General features: G+C 36.0%; 1 protein-coding gene across 2 annotated transcripts in view; it reads left to right on the top strand.

The window, feature by feature from the left end:
• nr5a2 (nuclear receptor subfamily 5, group A, member 2) overlaps window positions 1-20,608 on the top strand; it is an 87,143-nt gene that overhangs the window by 4,266 nt on the left and 62,269 nt on the right. For both annotated transcript variants that reach the window (NM_001313729.1, XM_009296226.5), the window contains exons 3-4: window positions 1,592-1,733; window positions 9,364-10,058. In NM_001313729.1, coding sequence (NP_001300658.1) covers window positions 1,592-1,733; window positions 9,364-10,058 — 837 coding nt within the window. The remainder of the gene's footprint in view (window positions 1-1,591; window positions 1,734-9,363; window positions 10,059-20,608) is intronic.

Genomic DNA, 20,608 nt, shown 5'->3' with positions numbered 1-20,608 from the left:
TTAGAATATTTGTTGGTGTTTGAAGAGAGAAGAGAACTATTTTAAATACCTTGTGTTGACCTTGAAGGTTGTGCATCCATTCAAATGGTATTTTGAAGCAAATCCAAGTAAGATTTAGCACAACCGCACCATCACATTCATGAAAATTTTGCTTTTAATGATTTTTAGTATTGTAAATTTTTTGGGTCACAATCTGGACTTGATTCCAAATTAGTTAAAGACTCATCTAATGTGTTTTAATTCAGTTTTTCCTACCAAATTATTACAATGTTTTTATTTTATTAAAATCAAATTCCTATGGACTTTTTTGTTATGTATTTAGTGTATAATGTGATTTTATGGAAAAGACTGTGTGTTTAAAGGTAGAAAATGACTATTTTTGTCAACTGAAATCCCGTGGTGTGTTTATTTCTCGACACCGTTAAAGGTTTTGGAGTTCACTCACTTGAAAATCTGGTGTCTTTCTCTCAGATAAAAGCACACACACACTGACTCACAGTGTTTTTTTTTCCCCTAAAGGTGTTATTCGGTGGTTGATTTTCTTCTTTAATTGTCAACAGATCTCTTATCCGCTCAGTATCGTCTTTTTGAGTTTTGACTGAGATGTAAATGTCATTTAAATAAATCTAATTTAAAATTCTCTTTAAGGTTTTTAAATGCTATAGGTACCAACCTGTGGAATACCTTACATAATTTTAAATTTGCCTTGTTTTAATGATTTAGTCTCTATTCAAGGTTAAGCACTTTATGAACTGCATGTGTGTGTGTGTATGTGTGTGTTATTTGAGTTCTGGCCAATATTGATCCTTTTAGTTTTAAATGGGCCAGTCTCCCTACGGTGTTGATCAAGAATAAGTTAATGCCGTTCCTCGTTTGATTCTCTCCAGCCCTGAAAATGAATTCAGAACAGTTGCAGGTGGAATCTTGTAATCCTGTGGCTGTAAATTATGGATATAATTTATTGGATTTTTTCACTTGCTTTTTTTTTTTTTTTTTTTGCTTCTGCAGTATGAATAATAGGATCAGAGACGTTCAACGGGAATTTATTTGGAAGAAATTTTGGTAGTTGTACGTCACATTTGGACTTTAAAGGTGCTTGAAAAAGCCAAATTAGACTTAATTAAAGTTTCACAATACTTTCAATGGCTTGTGCTCATAATTCCTTCAATGCTAATAGCTGAAATATCACTAGGTCACCATGCTAAATGGGACTAAAGAGAATCTTTTTATTAGTGCCGGTACACTTAGTCCACTCTCTGTCTCCAATCTGTTGGTTTCCATCCTCAGCATGTATTTTTGTTTGTTCATGTCAAGTGTGCGTGTGGGTGCACATGTCAGTTTTTGTGTGGGTGTGTGTGTTTGTGTTTATCCAAGTGAGCGTCGACTGCTGAGGGAGCGTTTCTATGCCCGTGGCTCTACTTTTATATGTGTCTACTTGTGTGGCAGTGTGTGTAACACCTCTTTTTTTTCTGTGTGAATGGATACGAGCGTTTTTTTTCCGTATGTGTGTGTGGGTTGTCTGTGGCTGAATAGCACATTAACAAACACCGGAGGTCAAAAGTTTGACATCTTCATTCACCTCACTCTGCAGGGCTTCTTCAAGCGCACGGTGCAGAACAACAAGCGCTACACATGTATAGAGAACCAGAGCTGTCAAATAGACAAGACCCAGCGGAAACGTTGCCCCTACTGTCGCTTCCAGAAGTGCCTCACAGTCGGCATGAAACTGGAGGGTAAGAAGTCTTTATAGTTCATCCATGCATTTCTTCCGCTAACTCAACACAGATTTCTGGTCTTTAAACAGCTGTTTTGTCATCATTTGCTGGTGTTACAAAGCCAAAAGACTCTGTTTTCTTCTGTAGAACAAAAAAGGAGACGTTTTGAGCAATGTTCGTGCTGCTCTTTTCCATACAATCGAACTGAATGGTGACCAAACTATGTCAAAAAAAAGTTTGAATATACCTAATAAAAAATATTAAAATTGGAATAAAATAATATTAAGTTACTTAAAAAGGTATGCAAAGATAAATTTGTAAAATATATATATATATATAAATAAAAATAATAATTACTTCAAATATATTATTATATAAAAATAATATTATAAATATTAAAATATTAAATATTAAAATTTATTGTTAAATGTACTTAATTTTCTGTATCAAATTAAATTTACCAAAAAAATAAAATAAAATCCAAATAAAGTGTCTACTTTAATGTTTAAAAAAATGTCAGAATATAAATATTATATTTTGTATTTTAAAATAATTAAGAATTTAAAAAGAAATCTTGTTAACTAAGGGGAAATATTTTGAATTAATAATTAAAATTATTTAGTATTTTGTTGTGGTGCGCTGTGATCCCTAAATATAGCCTTTTATATGTCATCTAATGATTCTTTAAGACATTTGTTGTCAAATATATACCTTTTTACACTGAAAAAATTATTCAAAAATGATTTCCTGGATTTTATATATATATATATATATATATATATATATATATATATATATATATATATATATGTATGTATAAGTGGTTGTAAGCATTTTATTTGAGCTGAATTTAAACAAACAATTTAAGTTATTCATTAAATAAATGAGTTATTTGTTGAAATTCAACACATATAAATTGTTTGCAGCAATTTTGCAGGCATCATTCTTTTTTATTGTACATTTACATGTAGTTTAAGTAAAAAAAAATGCAGCTTTGGACCCCATTCATTTTCATTGAAAGGAAAAGAGCAGCATGAACATTAATGCCAAGCATCTCCTTTTAGTGCCCACCATTATAAAGGTTCAAAAATCAAACAAACCTTCCCTTTAACCACCATCCAAGAAATCCACAGGCTTCCTACATGATTCTTTCCCCTTAACATGTCGATGTATGACTGTTAATTGTTTAACTGCTGGAGGGCAGAATTTCTAGCAGTGTCGTTTTATTGCTAGCTGGCTTTGATTTGCTGCCGCATGTTACCAACAGTATTCGAGGCCCTCCAGCACCCTGTCAAAGCCGTCCAAAGAGATGAGCGCTCGCTAATACTCCCCACAGGCTTCTTCTGATAGCTCGTATTGCTAAGGAAAGCTGCAGAGATGGAAAATATTAACCAAAATTGTGTTTTGAATATAAACCGCAGCAATATGTTTCATGCATATGGCTTAACAGCAGACTTACTGCAACCAAAAGGTGCAGAATTTTGTGATAAAATTGAGGCAATTTTAGGAAATTTTTTGTAAGCTTCAAAAATATAATTACTACTGCTGCTTACCTTAAAATTCCCTTAATTGAAAATTACATAATTTTTTAATGAAGTAATTATAAAAAATATATATATATATATAATAAAAATAATTTATAATAAACATAAATTATTACATAATGAACCTATTATTAATAACTATATAAAATAAATATACAATAATTAATGTAAAATATGTTGCTTTTATAGCAATATTTAAAAAATTCAGTTTTTTATAAAAAATTTCAGTATATTTTATATTTAAATTTCAAAGTAATAATATAACAACAACACACAATTGGTGGCAATTCATAGTATCTCAAGTATTTTTTAAAGACATTTCTATAGAATATAGTATATAACTTTTAAAAATCTGTATAATAATAACACTGCTTGACCTAGAATGAATCACTTGTGACTTAACTTTATTTTTAAAAAAAAAAATAAATAAAACAATGTTAATCTATTAGTGTAGTCTGATGCCCCGGGCCCCTGACATTGTAGTGACGAACGTGCCGGAAATGAGTGCTTCAGTTGAAATCTTTCTTTGTGTATTATCAGAAAGCTTTCACCACGCTGATTTAAGTGCAATACTTACTATAACTGAACAAGTAGCAAAACAAAACATCCATATCAGCGTGACACAGACAAGTGGCCTTCTGTGTCTCCATGGAAGCTCCATTATCAACACAGATAAGAAAACGCTGCTGTTTTAAAGTCTTCTAAAAAGCACAGGCGAGTATGTTATGTCTTTCAAGGAAGGCCTGTAATTATCTTCCTTCATATATTTGTGGCTACAGATTAAGACAGTGAATCTGATCTCTTTTTCTAACCTCTGTAAAATCAGCATTGAGCAAAAGAAGCTACACTCTAGACTTGACCGAGCGTTTATTCATTCTGCTCGAGTCCAATGTTGTGCACAGCGGAGCGTAAAATAGTTTAGATTTCATCAAACGTCTGTTATCCATATTAAGGGCCTTGATGAATCTGACGATCTGCCGCAGCTTTACTGTGGATATTCAAAACATGCTCCGCGTTTTGCATGGTGCACTTTGTCATTTTTGGGGGCAGAGGCGCGCTCGACGGTGGCAGCGGCAGCCTGTCCCATTACTTATGCATAGGTATCATAGCTATTCATGTGTGCGCATGGAGTAGAGCTCCAGCGGACATGACAAACTGTGTGTCAGGAGCCGGCCAGGGGAGGCATTCATATGCCTGTGATAGGACAGGGATTCTCGCCCAAGCAACGCTTAATATTCCTGTATATTAAACACACATAAATCAGACAATAAGCACCGCTCGAATCTGCCCAGACGGGCCCCGTCTACAGAGACGCGCAACACGCACAAACAAACAACATCTATGGACGGCCAATTCAAGTAAATTAGATCAGGCAACTGCTTTTATTACCAAGGCAATTGCTTTCCGCAAGCCATTTGAGTAACTCGCAAAGTGGTTTTATAACTCATGTACACACACACACAGGCGTGTGCAGTACAGACTACAAACTCTCACAGTGTACATAAAGGAAGCACACTGTGTTTGGAATATAATACTAGCATACTACTTACTAAATGTTTTGAATAAGTTTGCACTATTCTACAAAAAAGCTAGCTAAAAATGAAAATAAAAACTGCTCTGTGGTAGCTTAAATAATGTATCGATCCTCTTTGGGTAAAGGATTCATCAGAATAAACAGCAAAAATCAGTCTAAGGCAGTCGAAAAATGTGAAATAATATTAAAAAGATTTTTCAAAAATATTTTTCCACATTTTTCGAGTGCCTCAGACTGATTTTTGCTGGAAAAAAAGTTTGTTTTTTTTGCCAGCAACAAACTATAAGTCAATAAAAGGGTTAAATTAATATTTTCGGTTTATGGAATGTTAAGGTTGCATTTTGGAATGTGGAGTACGCTACTGCGGGGGGACGCAGTGGCGCAGCAGGTAGTGCTGTCGCCTCACAGCAAGAAGGTCGCTGGTTTGAGCATCGGCTGGGTTAGTTTGCATTTCTGTGTGGTGTTTGCAAGTTCTCCCCTTGTTCGTGTGGGTTTCCTCCGGGTGCTCAGATTTCACCCACAAGTCCAGAGACATGCAGTACAGGTGAATTGTGAATTGGGTAGGCTAAATTGTCAGTAGTGTATGTGTGTGAATGAGTGTGAATGGTTGTTTCCCAGTGATGGGTTGCAGCTGGAAGGGCATCGGCTGCGTAAAACATATGCTGGATGAGTTGGTGGTTCATTCCGCTGTGGCGATTCTAGCCCAATAAAGGGACCTAGCCGAAAAGAAAATGAATGAATGAATGAGTAAGCTAGTCCTTGCTATTTTTTGAGAACATGCTAGATCATTTTATGCACGCTAAAAGATTAAGTATGCATGAAGTGTGCATACTGTATTGTTCAAATATGATAGTAGTAGTACTGTATTTCAAACATACAGTAGCTATAAAAATGTTGCATATGTGCATAGTATGCATACTATATTTACTGCAATATTGGTAATAGTATAGTACAATGCTATTTTAAATATAGCCAAAAACCCACAGAATGTTATTCTATGCAAAGAGAAACTTTGCATAGTGTGCACAGTTGCAAGCTATATACGGCAACAGAAGTTGCAATATAGTAGTATGCTACTTTGGATATTAAAAGATAGCTCACAAAGTTGCACACAGTGCATAATATGAGTTTACTATATACATACTGCAAAATTACCTGAATACTATGGTATGGCATTTCACACGTTTCACAATACTGTGCACACAGTAAATTGCATACTGTTTGCTGTTCTAAATGTAGCCACACACACAAAGTTAATGTAGATGATAATGTAGATGCTCTTCAATGTTTGGAACTTCAGCAGTGAATATTAAACACACCGAAATGAACTAAGCTGAAATTCTACAAAAAATACTGGACTGACAAACTTTTAAATGACTTGAATTTCTATGTTAAGCTGCTTTGTTACAATCTACATTGTAAAAGCACTATAGAAATAAAGATGAGTTGAACTGAAAAATTCTATACATGTAAGTATTTGCATACCATGCTCAGCAACATAGAGCTGCAACGGCAGTGTGGTACTGTTATTAATACCGTCAGAACTGCACACACAAATCCCTTGTCTTATGCCTAAAAAATCAGTATGACATGCATGTAAATAACCTTGTTTAATTAGACGCAGTGAGAAAAAAAATCTTATCAGAAGACAAAAAGGAAGAGGGGGATGGTGTCAGACAGAGTGTGTAAGCGTGCATGGGGGTACAGCATGCATTCATGATCTGAGTCGCAGGTCTAATTGTGATTTCCCATAAGGGCCGACTATTAGTTTCCAGCTCATTAATTACCCTGTTGCTCAGGAATCATTAATAGTTAAACTTACCAGTTTTTTTCTGATTGGATATTCTAACAACCACATTAAGACCCCCAAAAAATCCCCCACCAAGTTGCTCTGGAATCATTTTTGGATGTTACAAGAGCTGTCAGCGGGATCGCCGTGGCAACACTTTGCCTCCTGCTCTCACCGGATCAATCAGATCACACACGTGGTGAAACCACACACACACACACACAAACACAAACTCACCGCTGTGACAAGGACCATTAAAATTACTCCCAAGGCAGCTGCTGGACCGAGGGTTTCCTTTTAATTGTTTTATTTTTTAAGATCTACCGTTTGCGAGATATTAGGGCCTAACGAGCGTGGTCAAGTAGCCAATGTGTCCACAAGCACATATGCTGCTACTGTGTGTTTAACACTCTGCTGGAACCTCCAGCCATCCACCTGCCGACAATGTGGAGCATAAAAAGAAATAATTAAGCATAAATAATTAACATGGGACCCAGCAGACGAAAGTGGAGTCTACTGCCCTGTGGCGGGGATCAGAGTCGCTTCCGGGCAGTGGCACTCTCTTCATTTTATTTGCCATAATGATGATCTCGTCTGCTTGACTTTGCCTCGCTTCAGTTTAATATTGAATCATTAGCACCGTTTCTCTCCAAATTGTGTCCTCTGGCTCGATTATGCTGCGTTTGCTCTAGGTCTGGCTTTGAAAAAAAAAAAAAAAACTGTTTGCTCGGGCAGTAACACAACTAACACCACTGACTGTAAAATGCATAGATAAAAATTATACTGATTGCTTGGAGTGTAAAAGAGAGCAGCTGTCTGAGTAAACCTCATTCCCCTAATCTTATGGTCTTAAGAGACGCAACAGACAAACCTTTTGTGTCTACCACCAATGCTGGAATTACTAGTGTAACACTGGTGCCATTTTCATGATGGGAGGTGAGGTTTAAGGCTGATTTTTACTTCTGCACCAAGTAGCCTTTGCGTGGTCACATAGCCCTCGCCGTGGCTGATGCCGATGCTGACATGTACTGCTCAAATAATGTAACTACATGTCGCAATGACTCATAGCACAAGCTCTGTGATTGGTCAGCTTGGTAGCTGTGACAAGTGTAGGCAGTGCTGAGAGCTGTGAACCCAATGGAGCGAGTGTTTACAGGCGTCTAGTCCTAAAGAGGAGCTCCAGAGGGGCACTTTAGTTTTGTGTTTTTATCTTATGATTAAAGTTGTTGCACATCCTCCAGTTCCTGCCTCAGAATGAGCGAGTTTTAGCTACTTGTACAGTAAGGTAGCGTTCAGAAAAAACAAAAACACCTGCAAAGAAACTCGACAAAGAGGAGCATAAAAACCTACTGCCAGCTAATGCTTTGGAAGTGTTATTGCAGAGAAACATAAACAGCATGCAGAAATATTAATGCGCAACTATGCACAAGGCAGGCACTGTGGGTCACGCCAATCACTCAACGCAGACGTAGAAATTAACCTTTAGGGATCACCAGTAGCAGTGCAAGCTTAACTTACGCTCTAGGCAAACAATGTTCATGCTGCCCTCATGGTGTTTGTGCCGCCCTTCCACGGATGAAAGTGAAGACCGGGGGTGGGGGTGGCGTTGATGTCGCGGACAGAAGTGATGAGCGGAAAGGGGGGTTGGCGGGTTGTTTCCACATGCCACCCCTAGCAAGATACCAGTTCCTTGCAGTATTCATGTCGACTTTTTGCGGACGAAAGTGAAGAGCAGGTGGGTCTCCATGCAACCCCTAGCAAGATGCCGCCCTGGGCAATCACCCACATTGCCCATGCCCATGCCTTTCAGAGTAAACTAGCCCACTTTCCATGCTGGAATCCACAGTCCAAATCCCATCAAGTGCAGTTTAAGTAGAACCACAGGAGTTATATTGGTACCATGACCCCGGTCAGAGTGAGGTTTAGGAGGTAAATGAGAGCAAGTGAGAACATAACCTCAATCCCCTGATCTGAAGTGGCGCATTTGCAACAGACAAACCTTTAGGATCTTTGAAGTGTGCCCACCTCCCATGCTCACCAGTCTAGCAGATCTACATGGGCTATGTTATTGGTTTAGGGGGGTGAGTGTAATGGAGGCCACAGCTAGAGAAAGCTATGTGGCAAACCCAGCGTGATCTCAGGGGAATGTAACTTTTTTTTTTTTCATTTAGTGGCTAATTTGCTCAAATTCATATGAGTTCAGAAAAATGTAAATGTAAGATTTTTAAAAAGAGATGTGGCACCAAACCCCACCCTTAAACCCAAAATTTTGGGTTTAAGAAAAATTGTACTGAATTGTACATATGAGAAATCGCATATTTTCCTACTTTGTAGTATGTGAGAAACAGTATGCGAGCTGAGTAGTGTGTCTAAATATTCTAAACAGTTGGCCAGAATTAATGATGATGGATAACCTACTACTTCTGGCCAGATTCTGAAGATGAGATGAAGTGTACATCCAATGAACACTTTGCTATCCCACGAGTCCACATGAGAGAATTTATGAATGGGAGTGAAGCAATGCAACTGATATGGCTAGGTCATGTGATGATAAATGGCGTATGTAGTAGTTCATTCATGCTGCTCATATTCATACTATATAGAACATACTTCTTAAATGGTTATGAAGTAAATTCCAATTTTAAGTGCAGTACCTATTGGAGAAGTGTGCATTGCCATCATCTTTATCAGTTCAGTTCTAAATTACTGTTTTATTGTGTGAATTCTGTGATGTTCCTATTATTTATGATCAACTAATTTTGTGCTTTGTCCTTCTATAAGCTGTGAGAGCCGATCGAATGAGAGGAGGTCGCAACAAGTTCGGCCCCATGTACAAGCGAGACCGGGCGCTCAAGCAACAGAAGAAAGCCTTGATCCGGGCCAACGGACTCAAGCTGGAGGCCATGACTCAAGTCATGCAAACCGTCCCAGCAGACCTCACCATTACCTCTGCCATTCAGAACATCCATTCTGCCTCCAAGGGGCTTCCACTGAGCCACCATCACCACCACCACCACCATCACCACCACCACAGCTCTTCCAGCGCAGGCCTGCCACCTGCAGACTTTGACCGCAGCCCCTTCGTCACTTCACCAGTCAGCATGGCCATGCCACCTCATGCCGGAGGACTGCAAGGCTACCAGGCGTATGGTCACTTCCAGAGCCGCACTATCAAATCAGAGTATCCCGACCCCTACACAAGCTCGCCAGAGTCCCTCATGGGCTACCCTTACGTAGAAGCTTACGCAGGCGGATCGCCGCCCTCCTTCCCTCACTTAGTGGTGGAGCTGCTCAAGTGTGAGCCAGACGAGCCCCAGGTGCAAGCCAAGATCCTTGCGTACCTGCAGCAGGAACAGGCCAGTCGAGGCAAGCATGAGAAACTCAACACTTTCGGCCTAATGTGCAAGATGGCTGACCAGACACTGTTCTCCATTGTAGAATGGGCCAGGAGCAGCATCTTCTTCCGGGAACTAAAGGTATGTGACCCTTTCATTGTTCTGGAAGGAAAGTAAAGTTGGTGGTCATGAATGTCAAGGTATTTAAATGCATTTGCAACCAGCCAGGATGTTTGTTGGCCTAAAATTCAGCAACATTCCTACAAAAAATTATTCAAGAGTTCACACTTAGCTGATGATTGATAATTAAGCTTGTTTGGCATGCTGTCTCGGGAAAAAGCTCTGAGCTTTTAAGATCCTTGAGCCCTGGGCTCCCTCCTGTTAGCAGGGCGAGAGTGGAGTTTGAGCTCAGGTAGATCTCGATGGACTTCCCCCACTTATTTCTGGCTAATTGACAGATATAGGTATGGCTAGGGAGAGATATGCATCTTGCTAGGAGCTTGACTATGATGCTAATTTGGTAATTTCAATATACTTAGGTTATATGTTTTTTTTTTTGTTTGTTTTTTGGACTGTGGGAGGAAATCCGAGAACTTGTGAAAAACCCAAGCGAACACAGAGAGAACGAGTAAATTCTGCACAGAAATGTCGACTGGTTTAGTTGGGATTTTAACCAGAGACATTCTTGCTGTGAGGCAACAGTGCTAATCACTGGGCTGCCTTGTCACCCATCTAAAATGAGAGGGATTAGGGGTGGGTAAAGGGGGGCGGTTCTTCAAAATGAAAATACTGAGATAAGAAACTCTGGTGATTTATAGAGAGATAGGAATCATATGTTTGGTAAATCAATCGTAAGCTAATGCGGGACCAGCCATGAACAATCATAAGAACGTGATCCTCTCAAAATTAGTTTATAAATAAACTTCACTAACTGTTATGGTAACTACATTAGTGTACACACCAATGGCTGATAACTGATTCTTAAAAGTGCAGTGTAGTTTATGTCATGTGCTACTTTGAAAGCTTGAGCTCTTTAAACTTGGATGGATGCAGATTGACTGATTATTCCTGCAAACTATAGATGCAAACATTCTGTTTGTTATGCATCAACTGGAAAATTAATATTGAAAGTGTTTCCAATTACATATTTCCTTTGTCTTTTTTTTTTTCAATTTATTTTATTTTTTATTTTAATTTAATTTTTTTGTGAACTTCTACAGTATATCCAAGTAGAATTTGATTGATTAAAATAATATCAGTTAACATCAGTTCTGTTTAAATAATCAAGTGATGTTCTGATAAATCATACTTATAAAGCGTTAATGTTTCTCGGCTTACAGTATACCAGTCAAACCATTAATATGAATGAGACAAATGTTCTTCTTTGACCGGGCAGCTAATTAGTTCATAGCTTTCCATAAATAATTGCAGAGTCTCAAGTCTATTTGTGAGCAGTTTTGGGAATGTCCTGAAAAATGCATTGTGTGTTTGTGTTAGGATTTCAAATGATGTCAAGTGATCAATTATTGAAGGTTTACTACATCAGCTGAAGAGGCCAGTCTGGCGTCGTTCATTTTTTATTTTCTTGTTTTAACCAGTTTTTTTTTTCTTCTACAATACACATCTGCTTGACAGAAATATTGATGGGATTGAGAAGACTGTGAGGGTTTTAGTAACTCGTGCATGTCTGCCTTTGTGAAAGATTTCGGTCGTGAGCAAGCTGTATTTTACCCGCCCGTGACATGTTTTGATATGCCACTGGGAAATCTGACAGCACCCAATTCAAATCATTCATGTTATGCTCTTTGAGCTACAGGCACCTTATTGTTTTCCTCTCATCACGTTCAATAGCTCATGAGACGCTCTAGAATTCATTTATACCGAGCACTGACCTGGTGTATGCTTGAAATATAATCTGATGTTATGGCCGATATTATTTATTTTGGAAATACTCACGTTGTGATTATTGGGGTGGACATCCGCTTTGAAATCAGGGTCTTCAGCCAAAGTAAAGTGCCACTGACGTCTTCATTAGCACCTTTTGGGATTGCTGATGGCCTAAACAAATAGAAATCATGTGAAAATAAATAATGTCACATTTCAGAGAACAATAGCTGTTCATCCCTCTTTATTGACTAACGTATAGCATTACCAATGGTTAATCTTTACATTTTTTAAACACTTTCTGTCCAAAAAGCCAGCCATGATAGAATTTATTTGTCAGTTTTTGTGCTTTTGCTATAAAGCTGAATGCTACATTTCCCCCTATAGAGTTTTATTATTTGTTCTTGCGCTTTTGAGTGCAAGCACTTTATTCCCACTTTAACATGAATTAGCATTTGCGTATGGCTAATTGCTGTCTGTATGATTTACCTTTAATCGTGTTTGCACTTCACCTTTTGCCGTGGTGGAGTAGCTTTCCCTTGATGTTATGACTACTTTCTCGCCCTGGCTAATTGTTTAGCACAATAGTTGTTAAAAGAGACAAGGGCGTAGCTGTCGAATTTGACATTAGCAGTCGTAGTGTGGTGTGTTGGAGTTGTAATTAGCTCAGCTCTCATGTGCCCTCTCTAAATCATACGCCGGAGTGCTAACGCAAAAACCGCAAACAAAAAAAAAGGTAGCACTAGAAAGTCTGAACCCACTCCTGACTCTAATTAGCGAACACTCGTACAGCTATTGTTACCCACAGAGCTTTGTGATGCTGATGGAGGTTTATCCCACATAACGTAGCGATTTTAACAAGCTTCATCTTTCGAGAGCTCAAATAAAGCTCGAGCATCAAGATGAGAGCTATATATTCAGGTTTAATAGCAGGGAAATGCAGTAAATGGAGCCTCCTTTTGAATTAATTCATAATGAAGATTCAGTGAAACATAGAATCAACATGCTAATAATTGAAATCATCTATTTCAATTGCACACACACTAGCAATACTGCGCTAGCCCTCCTCTGTGTGTTTATAGAGCAGCACCTGTGTAAACAATCACTGCTACTAGCATATGCTAGCTAAACACCTGTTTGCGGAGAGCTCAAATATGAATAGTATGTTATCCAACAGCACCACAGACAACAATAAAAGCTTTATCTACAAGATTAATGAAAGAAATGTGTAAACACATAACTTTAGCGAACATTTAGCTAGCAAGCCAATGAGAAATCTCTGGTGTAGCATACAATAAACAGAGGAAATGCAAGTGAATATAAGGCTTGTCTGTGAGGGTGGCGAGTCAGCTATAAATATATCTACATTTACAGCGCTATTATTAGCGTCGTAAGAACAAAAGAATTTCTTCTCGTAATAGAGCCCGGTGTGAAGCGTCTGCCAAGTGTTTAAAGATTTAGTTTCCATAAGTTAGACTTCGGTTACAGCTCTCATAAATATTTGCTCATGATGGGATCTCTGAAGAGAGCTCACTATTGTGTTCAGACACTGAGAGGAACATTCCGATGGCCATTTCTCACACTTGGGCGACGCTAAAGTTGTAAAGTTTAGGAAAAGAGGAAGAGGAGAGGAATTAGCGTAGCTACCAAATGATCACAGACATGACAAATTTTGTGGCTGCAAAAAAACAGTTTTAGGAGACTTTTAACCATATGAAATCTGTATTAATATTCAGGTTTTCTTTTAGGCTGGTTAACACTTTAGACAAAATACTGTATAATATTTGATGCATCAGGAGTTTATTATATATGATTATATGTTACCCTGAATCATGTTGCGCAGGTATGTATAGGACATATATATATATATATATATATATATATATATATATATATATATATATATATATATATATATATATATATATATATATATATATATAGGACAATTTACCAGAAACGTGACAGGGCCCGACTTAAGCTTGCCGTCTTCAAAAAATGATACAATAATAAGCTTAAGATCATACAATCCAATGATAGAACACATCTCTTATCACTGTCAGCTTTTCCATCAAATGATGTCATTTCCGATAGCCCTAAATGTGTATTGCACGCATTTTATGTTAAATTTAATGCTAATGTGACAGGACTGACAGAAACTTGGGAACAATTGTAAATATATTTGTATTATATATTTGTTGTGTTTATTTGCACAATATATTTATAATTTCATGTTTTTAAACCAATTGATGTGAATGATAACACCTTAAACTTGCTATTTTTTAAAATATTTTTTCTAACAGTTTTTAGCAAAACAAAACTTTTAAAGCTGTAGGTTGAGCTGCGGACAAGAACAATGACAGGGTTTGTACATTTGTAAAGTGTTTTAATAAAGAAAATTATTATGAGAACTAAATAAATGACATATTTCATATAATGTACACTTCTGGTAGAATGTCAGTATATATTATTGATTTTTCTTTCATGCCAAAAATCATTAGAATATTAAGTAAATAAAATCATGTAAAGTAAATCATGTTTCATGAAGAAATTTAGTACATTTCCTACTAATGATTTATAAAAACTCATTGCAAAGCACTTAATCTAGACCATTTTAAAGACGATTTACACAGTATTCATTTAAATATTATTTTCTTAACCTTTAGATTCTAGATTTTCAAATCTGAACCAAATATTCTCCTATCAAACCAAACCATCCATTAATGGAAAGCTAATTTATTTTGAAATAAGCTTTTGGGTAAAATCTGAATAAAAATGCATTGATGTGTTTATATGGGAGGAAATATAGCAATTTGGTGATATTTGGCTGTCAATTTGGAAGATATTGGATGTAAATGAATTTAAATCGTCTGTAAAATGCACATAAATATCAGCTATTATTCTATATCTGTCAAGTCTCATTACACAACCAAACACATCTTCAACGCAATACAGTAATCAAGAAATTACCTGCTCAATATTTATTGAAATATTACTACCAATATTAATGCTATTTTATCAAAGATTTAATCAAACAAAACAGCTCCAAACTAAAGAAAGCATGCATTAGATTGTAGGTTTTTAATACATTCTGACTGATATTAAGAAGCCCATTTACGTAAAGTTGCATTAAAATCCATTTTAATTCAATTTAATTTGATTCTTCTTTGTTTCTTTAGCACTTTAACAATGTAGATTGTGTAAAAGCAGCTTAACATGGAAGTTCTAGTAAGTTGAAACTGTGTCAGTCCAGTATTCAGAAGTTCAGTTTAGTTCAGTATTTTAGCCTCTTTATGCTAACTAGCTGTTGGTTCTGTGTTGCTAAAATGTTTGCGTATGCATTGGCATGTGTTTGTGTGTGCGTTTGAAGGTGCGTGCCAGTCGTCTGGCTGGTTTGTCATGCTAAGGGTGGGAGTCATGTTTAGCAGGCGGTGGTGGAAACAGATGCAAGCCTCCTACTGTCAGAACTGACAATGCGAGCTGCTATGAAGCCGCTGTGCGTGTTTGTCATTCGCTGCCCGGCCCAAAACGTGGAGAGTGATTCACATCCATAGAGAGATCTCCCTTTCATTGTAGCTGGCTGGCTATTGTTTACCGAATAGGATGCGTGCATTTAGCTTTTCCTCAGCCACACAATGGCATTAAAACTTGCAGATTCACCGCTGGTTTAATCGTTCTTGTGAGGTTTCCGTGCAATTTGTGCATCGATTCGGTCCCCAAACACAATGTACTTCAGCGGCACAAATGTACTGCCTTAAATTTAGTCCTCCGAGCTGATAAAAGTCAACTGTGCAAAACTTACAATACCCTGACATGTGGCGCCAATATTTATTTTTATTCTTTCACGGCTGCTCGGGGACTGTTAGGCACTTCTTTTCTTCTTCTTTTTTTTTTTTTTTTTTTTTTTTGCTCTTTCTCTCTCGACTCTGAATTGAATGACATTACCAGGCCTGCCATTAAGTAAAGCAGCACTGTATTAGGGCCTTGTTCTCAAAGCTGCGTCCAGCCGTGAGCCTCGTGCTTATTGGAAAAGCAGCTGTGAGGAGAGAGAGGACATTCTGTGGCTGACCATCACTTACATTACACTTTAAGTGTTACTCTAACTGGATGGTCACTAATCATTCAAGCCATGGCATGGACTGTGTGCTTTGTGTATTTTTGTGGTAAATGTAATCATATAAAATATGCAAATTGTGTATTTAGTTACACAGCATATTTATATTATTTTCATATAAATATTTCACTTTGTATTTGTTATGCAGCCTTTATGTATTATAAAATTATAACCATTTTAAAGAAGATTTACACAATATTTAGATTTTTCTTAACCTTTAGATACTAGATTTTCAGCCTTTATGTATTATAAAATTAATATTATAAAATTATTGATCTTGGTATTTAGTATATACTATATATTTATTATATATATTTATTTATATTTACAAATTTTTTATATTATATTTTATTATATATTTTTTATTTTATTTCAATATAGAATATTAAGTAAAGATCTTGTTTTACAAAGATATTTTCCAAATTTCTAATCTTACTGTAAATAAATAAAAATTTATATATATATATATATATATATATATATATATATATATATATATATATATATATATATATATATATATATATATATATATATATATATATATATATATATATATATATGCATGTATTATATTATATTATATTATATTATATTATATTATATTAAGTTATATTATATATCCAAAGTCATAGAAATGTTTATGATAATGTTAAAACTTAAATATTACCTGAAAAAATACTAAATCCCTAAAATCTCTTTGCTGTGTATTAAATATAATGTTAGACTGGTATATAATTACAATAAATAATACAATATAATGCATTATATTATGTGTATCATGCAGTACAGTATATTTATCCTCTTCTACTTAAACTTTAGGATTGTAAACTGCACAGTAAAATTGCTTAGAAATAATTATTTTTTCAAGGTAGTTTTCATGATTTCAGAATTTTCTTTGCTTAATATTTATTATACAGGAACCTCATTTGGACAATTAAGTCACAAAAAAGATTTTTAAAAGTCTTCAAAATCTCTTTGAAGTCATTTACAAACCATTGTATTCATATATATGAACCTTTTATGCTTGAAAATATTTTTGCTCTTTATATCTTTTTAATACTTATTTTCTTTATGTCTATATAAAAGGTCAACTTCTTTTTAAAGAAATGTATCCTTTTTTCCAACAAGAATGCATACAAATTCAAAATGACAAAAAAAGCCATTTATAATCTTATTAAACATCTGATTCAAATAAATCTGTCACTTTCCATTTATAAAAGAATCATAAAAATGATTCACGGTCTTCACTCTTTTCAACACCGATAATAAAAAAATGTTTTTGTTTTTGACTAGCAAATCGTATTCATTTTAAGTGGCCAACTGCATTAATATTTATAGCATTTTTTTCTCTTTTTTAATCCACCAGTCCAGTTTCATTTATATAGATATATTATGCATTAATTTATTTCGTTATTATGTTACCACGCATACTTTCACAAATATTTATCTTTATTTTTACGTTTTTTTTTTCTTCAGTATTTAATAACATTTTAAGATTTTCCCTTTTTTGCATAAATTTGACATTCAAATTACTATATATAATTATATTATTTATTATATACACACAGTTGAGGTCAGAATTATTACCCCTTTTTAATTTTTTTTCTTATTTAAATATTTCCCAAATGATGTTTACCAGAGCAAGGAAATTTTTACAGTATGTTTAACAATATTATTTCTTTTGGAGAAAGTCTTATTTGTTTTATTTCGGCTAGAATAAAAGCAGTTTTTCTTTTTTTAAAAACATTTTAAGGTCGATATTATTATCCCCTTTAAGCTATATTTTCTTCAATAGTTTACAGAAAAAAACCATCATTATACATTAACTTGCCTAATTACCCTAACCTGCCTAGTTAACCTAATTAACCTAGTTAAGCCTTTAAATGTCACATTAAGCTGTATAGAAGTGTCTTGAAAAATATCTAGTCAAATATTATTTAATGTCATCATGGTAAAGATAAAAGAAATCAGTTATTAAAAATTAGTTATTAAAACTATTATATTAAGAAATGTGTTGAAAAAAATCTTCTCCATTAAACAGAAATTGGGGAAAAAAATAAACGGGGCTGACTTCAACTCTACTGCATATATAGTGTATCTAATGATGTTTAATTTTAGATTTCAACCCTTGATTAATATAACTTTTTTATTCTTTATTTACTATATTTGTGCTTATGTTGTGTATTTTCTACATGTATTCATTTTAGTTTTTCACCCTACATTACCATTCTCATCTTTTCCCCCATTTTTTTTTTTTTATCCCTCAGCGTTAATCCGCCAGTCCAATTTCAAAGGTTGCAGGTCAGCGACAGTAATTTCCGTGTCCGTCGCGTCTGCAGAAATTAATAAGGCGTTGCGCTCGCGATCTGTGAACTTGTCCAGGATTTATATCCCCATCTCTCGGCACCTCCACAAGCGCAGGCGTCCAGAGCGTCTCTGCCCTCCCCGTGACTCTCAGACGGCCTGAGGTCAAACCTGCGCCCGTCCTGACAAACAGCCTCGCTCGCCGGAGATTTGTAACCCTGTCGTTGCTCCGGCAGATTTGAATTACTCCGCTTTGCGCCGGCGTGTGGCGTCGAGGGGTTATTGTCACGGGACGAGCCCCAGAAGCGGCACCAAGGGCAGGGGTGCGTGCTGAAGGACAGGGGGGGAAACAGGTGGGAGGTTAATGGCCCCTGGACCGGATCCACACTTGATATATGGGGCTTTGGGCCCAGTGCAGGCGTAGGCTTTCAAAGATATATTATTTCATTTGAGAAGCTGCGCTCTCGTCCCTGCATTTGTCCACTGATAGATGATATCCCTTGGCGGGCCACAATTGGCGATGGCGTTTGAGTTTTCGTAAGGCATATTTTTCTGTCTGTGTGTGTTTGTGTGTTTTTACCAGTGGTAACAATGCGTGTTTGATCAGACGAGATGGGCAGCAGGAGAATGTCCACAAAGGCCTTTTTTCGTTCATCAATAATGCACAAATGGACAAAAACTCCATGTATCGTCATGAATTCTGGAAGAATGCGGTGTTTTGGCACTTCATAAATATTGCAGTCGTGAAGTTCAGGTTTTCGGGGCCTCACTGAAGTTAATAATACCTCAGACGTTCAGCTGGAGAGCAAAAAAAAGATGAGAGTAAATATTTGTTAATTGATAAACAAGTCACGACCTCTATTAAATCGCATAATAATTACATTAATTAAGTCAGGCAGTCAAAATTGATGCCTTTTTTTTCCTTTACACAAACACACAAACACACACAGATATATATATATATATATATATATATATATATATATAGCAAGTTAGGGTAATTAGGCAAGTGGATTACAATGGTTTGTTCTGTAGACAATCCTTAAGAGGGCAAATAATATTAAAGAAAACAAAAAACTGCTTTTTATTCTAGCCAAAATAAAACAAATAAGACCTTCTCCAGAAGAAAAATATTATAGGAAATACTGTGAAAAATTCCTTGCTCTGTTAAACATCACTTGAGAAATATTTTAAAAAGAAAAAAAAATCACAGGAGGGCTAATAATATATTAGTGCTCGGCCGATAAACTATTTTGATGTTGAATTGAGCCCCTGAAAATTATCGGCCACCAAATAATAGGTTGTGATATTTAATGAACCCTCTCATTTTTGTGGCTTCAGTTATTGTTGGGCGACTCCTTTACATCTGGAAGCATAAACATCTTGTATCGAAATAAATATCCTTATTGTTCAATATGTGAAAGAAATAATCACCATATTGCCCAGCCCTATATACATATATATATACACAAGTACAATAACAATTGTGACAATAACAGAATTTAGATTTTCCACCCATTTGTTTTTTTAGCTCAAGTTGCTCACCTCAAAGCAGATGCATGTCTAAAAAAGAAATGTATGCATTTTCACAATGTTGTAGGTTTTACAAAGTAAATGAGAAATTCAATAAAATATCACAGTAACAGAGTGGACAAATAACTAAAATAGTGACATTATTTGAGTCCATGAATCAAAATTATTTATATTGTGAATGTTCAGCTGAAAAAACTTGCTAAGAGGAAGCATTTGTTTATTGATACACATGTTATGACCTCTGTTATATCACATAATAAAGCTTATAGGATAATTAGAAACACGTAGTTTGATTCTGTTAATCAATGGTTGTAATTCACTTTGAAAGTAGATTCTGGTTTAGAAGCATCATAATAATCAATTCCGACATAAACTGCATAAATAAATAAATAAATAAATAAATAAATAAATAAACATTAATTTTACTTCTGGTTAGTCCCCTATTTATCAGGGGTCACCACAGCTGAATGAACCGCCAACTATTCCATCATATGTTTTACGCAGCGGATGCCCTTCCAGCCGCTCAGTACTAGAAAACACCCATGCACTCTTGGATACACACACACACACACACACACACACACACACACACACACACACACACACACACACTCAAACAGTACGGCCAATTTAGTTCACCCAATTCACCATTATATGACATAGGACAGTCTTTGGACTGTAGGGGAAACCTGAGCACCTGAAGGAAATCAACGCCATCCGCCACACTACTGTGCTACAAGTAAACAAATGATTATATTCATTTATTAATTCATTCCTTTTCTTTTCGTGTAAGTCCCTTTAATAATCTGGGGTCGCCACAGCAGAATGCCAACTTACCCAGCATATGTTTTAC

Source organism: Danio rerio, chromosome 22 (assembly GCF_049306965.1).
Source record: "Danio rerio strain Tuebingen ecotype United States chromosome 22, GRCz12tu, whole genome shotgun sequence".
Classification (NCBI taxonomy): Eukaryota; Metazoa; Chordata; class Actinopteri; order Cypriniformes; family Danionidae; genus Danio; species Danio rerio.
This window is presented reverse-complemented; position numbering and strand designations above follow the sequence as displayed.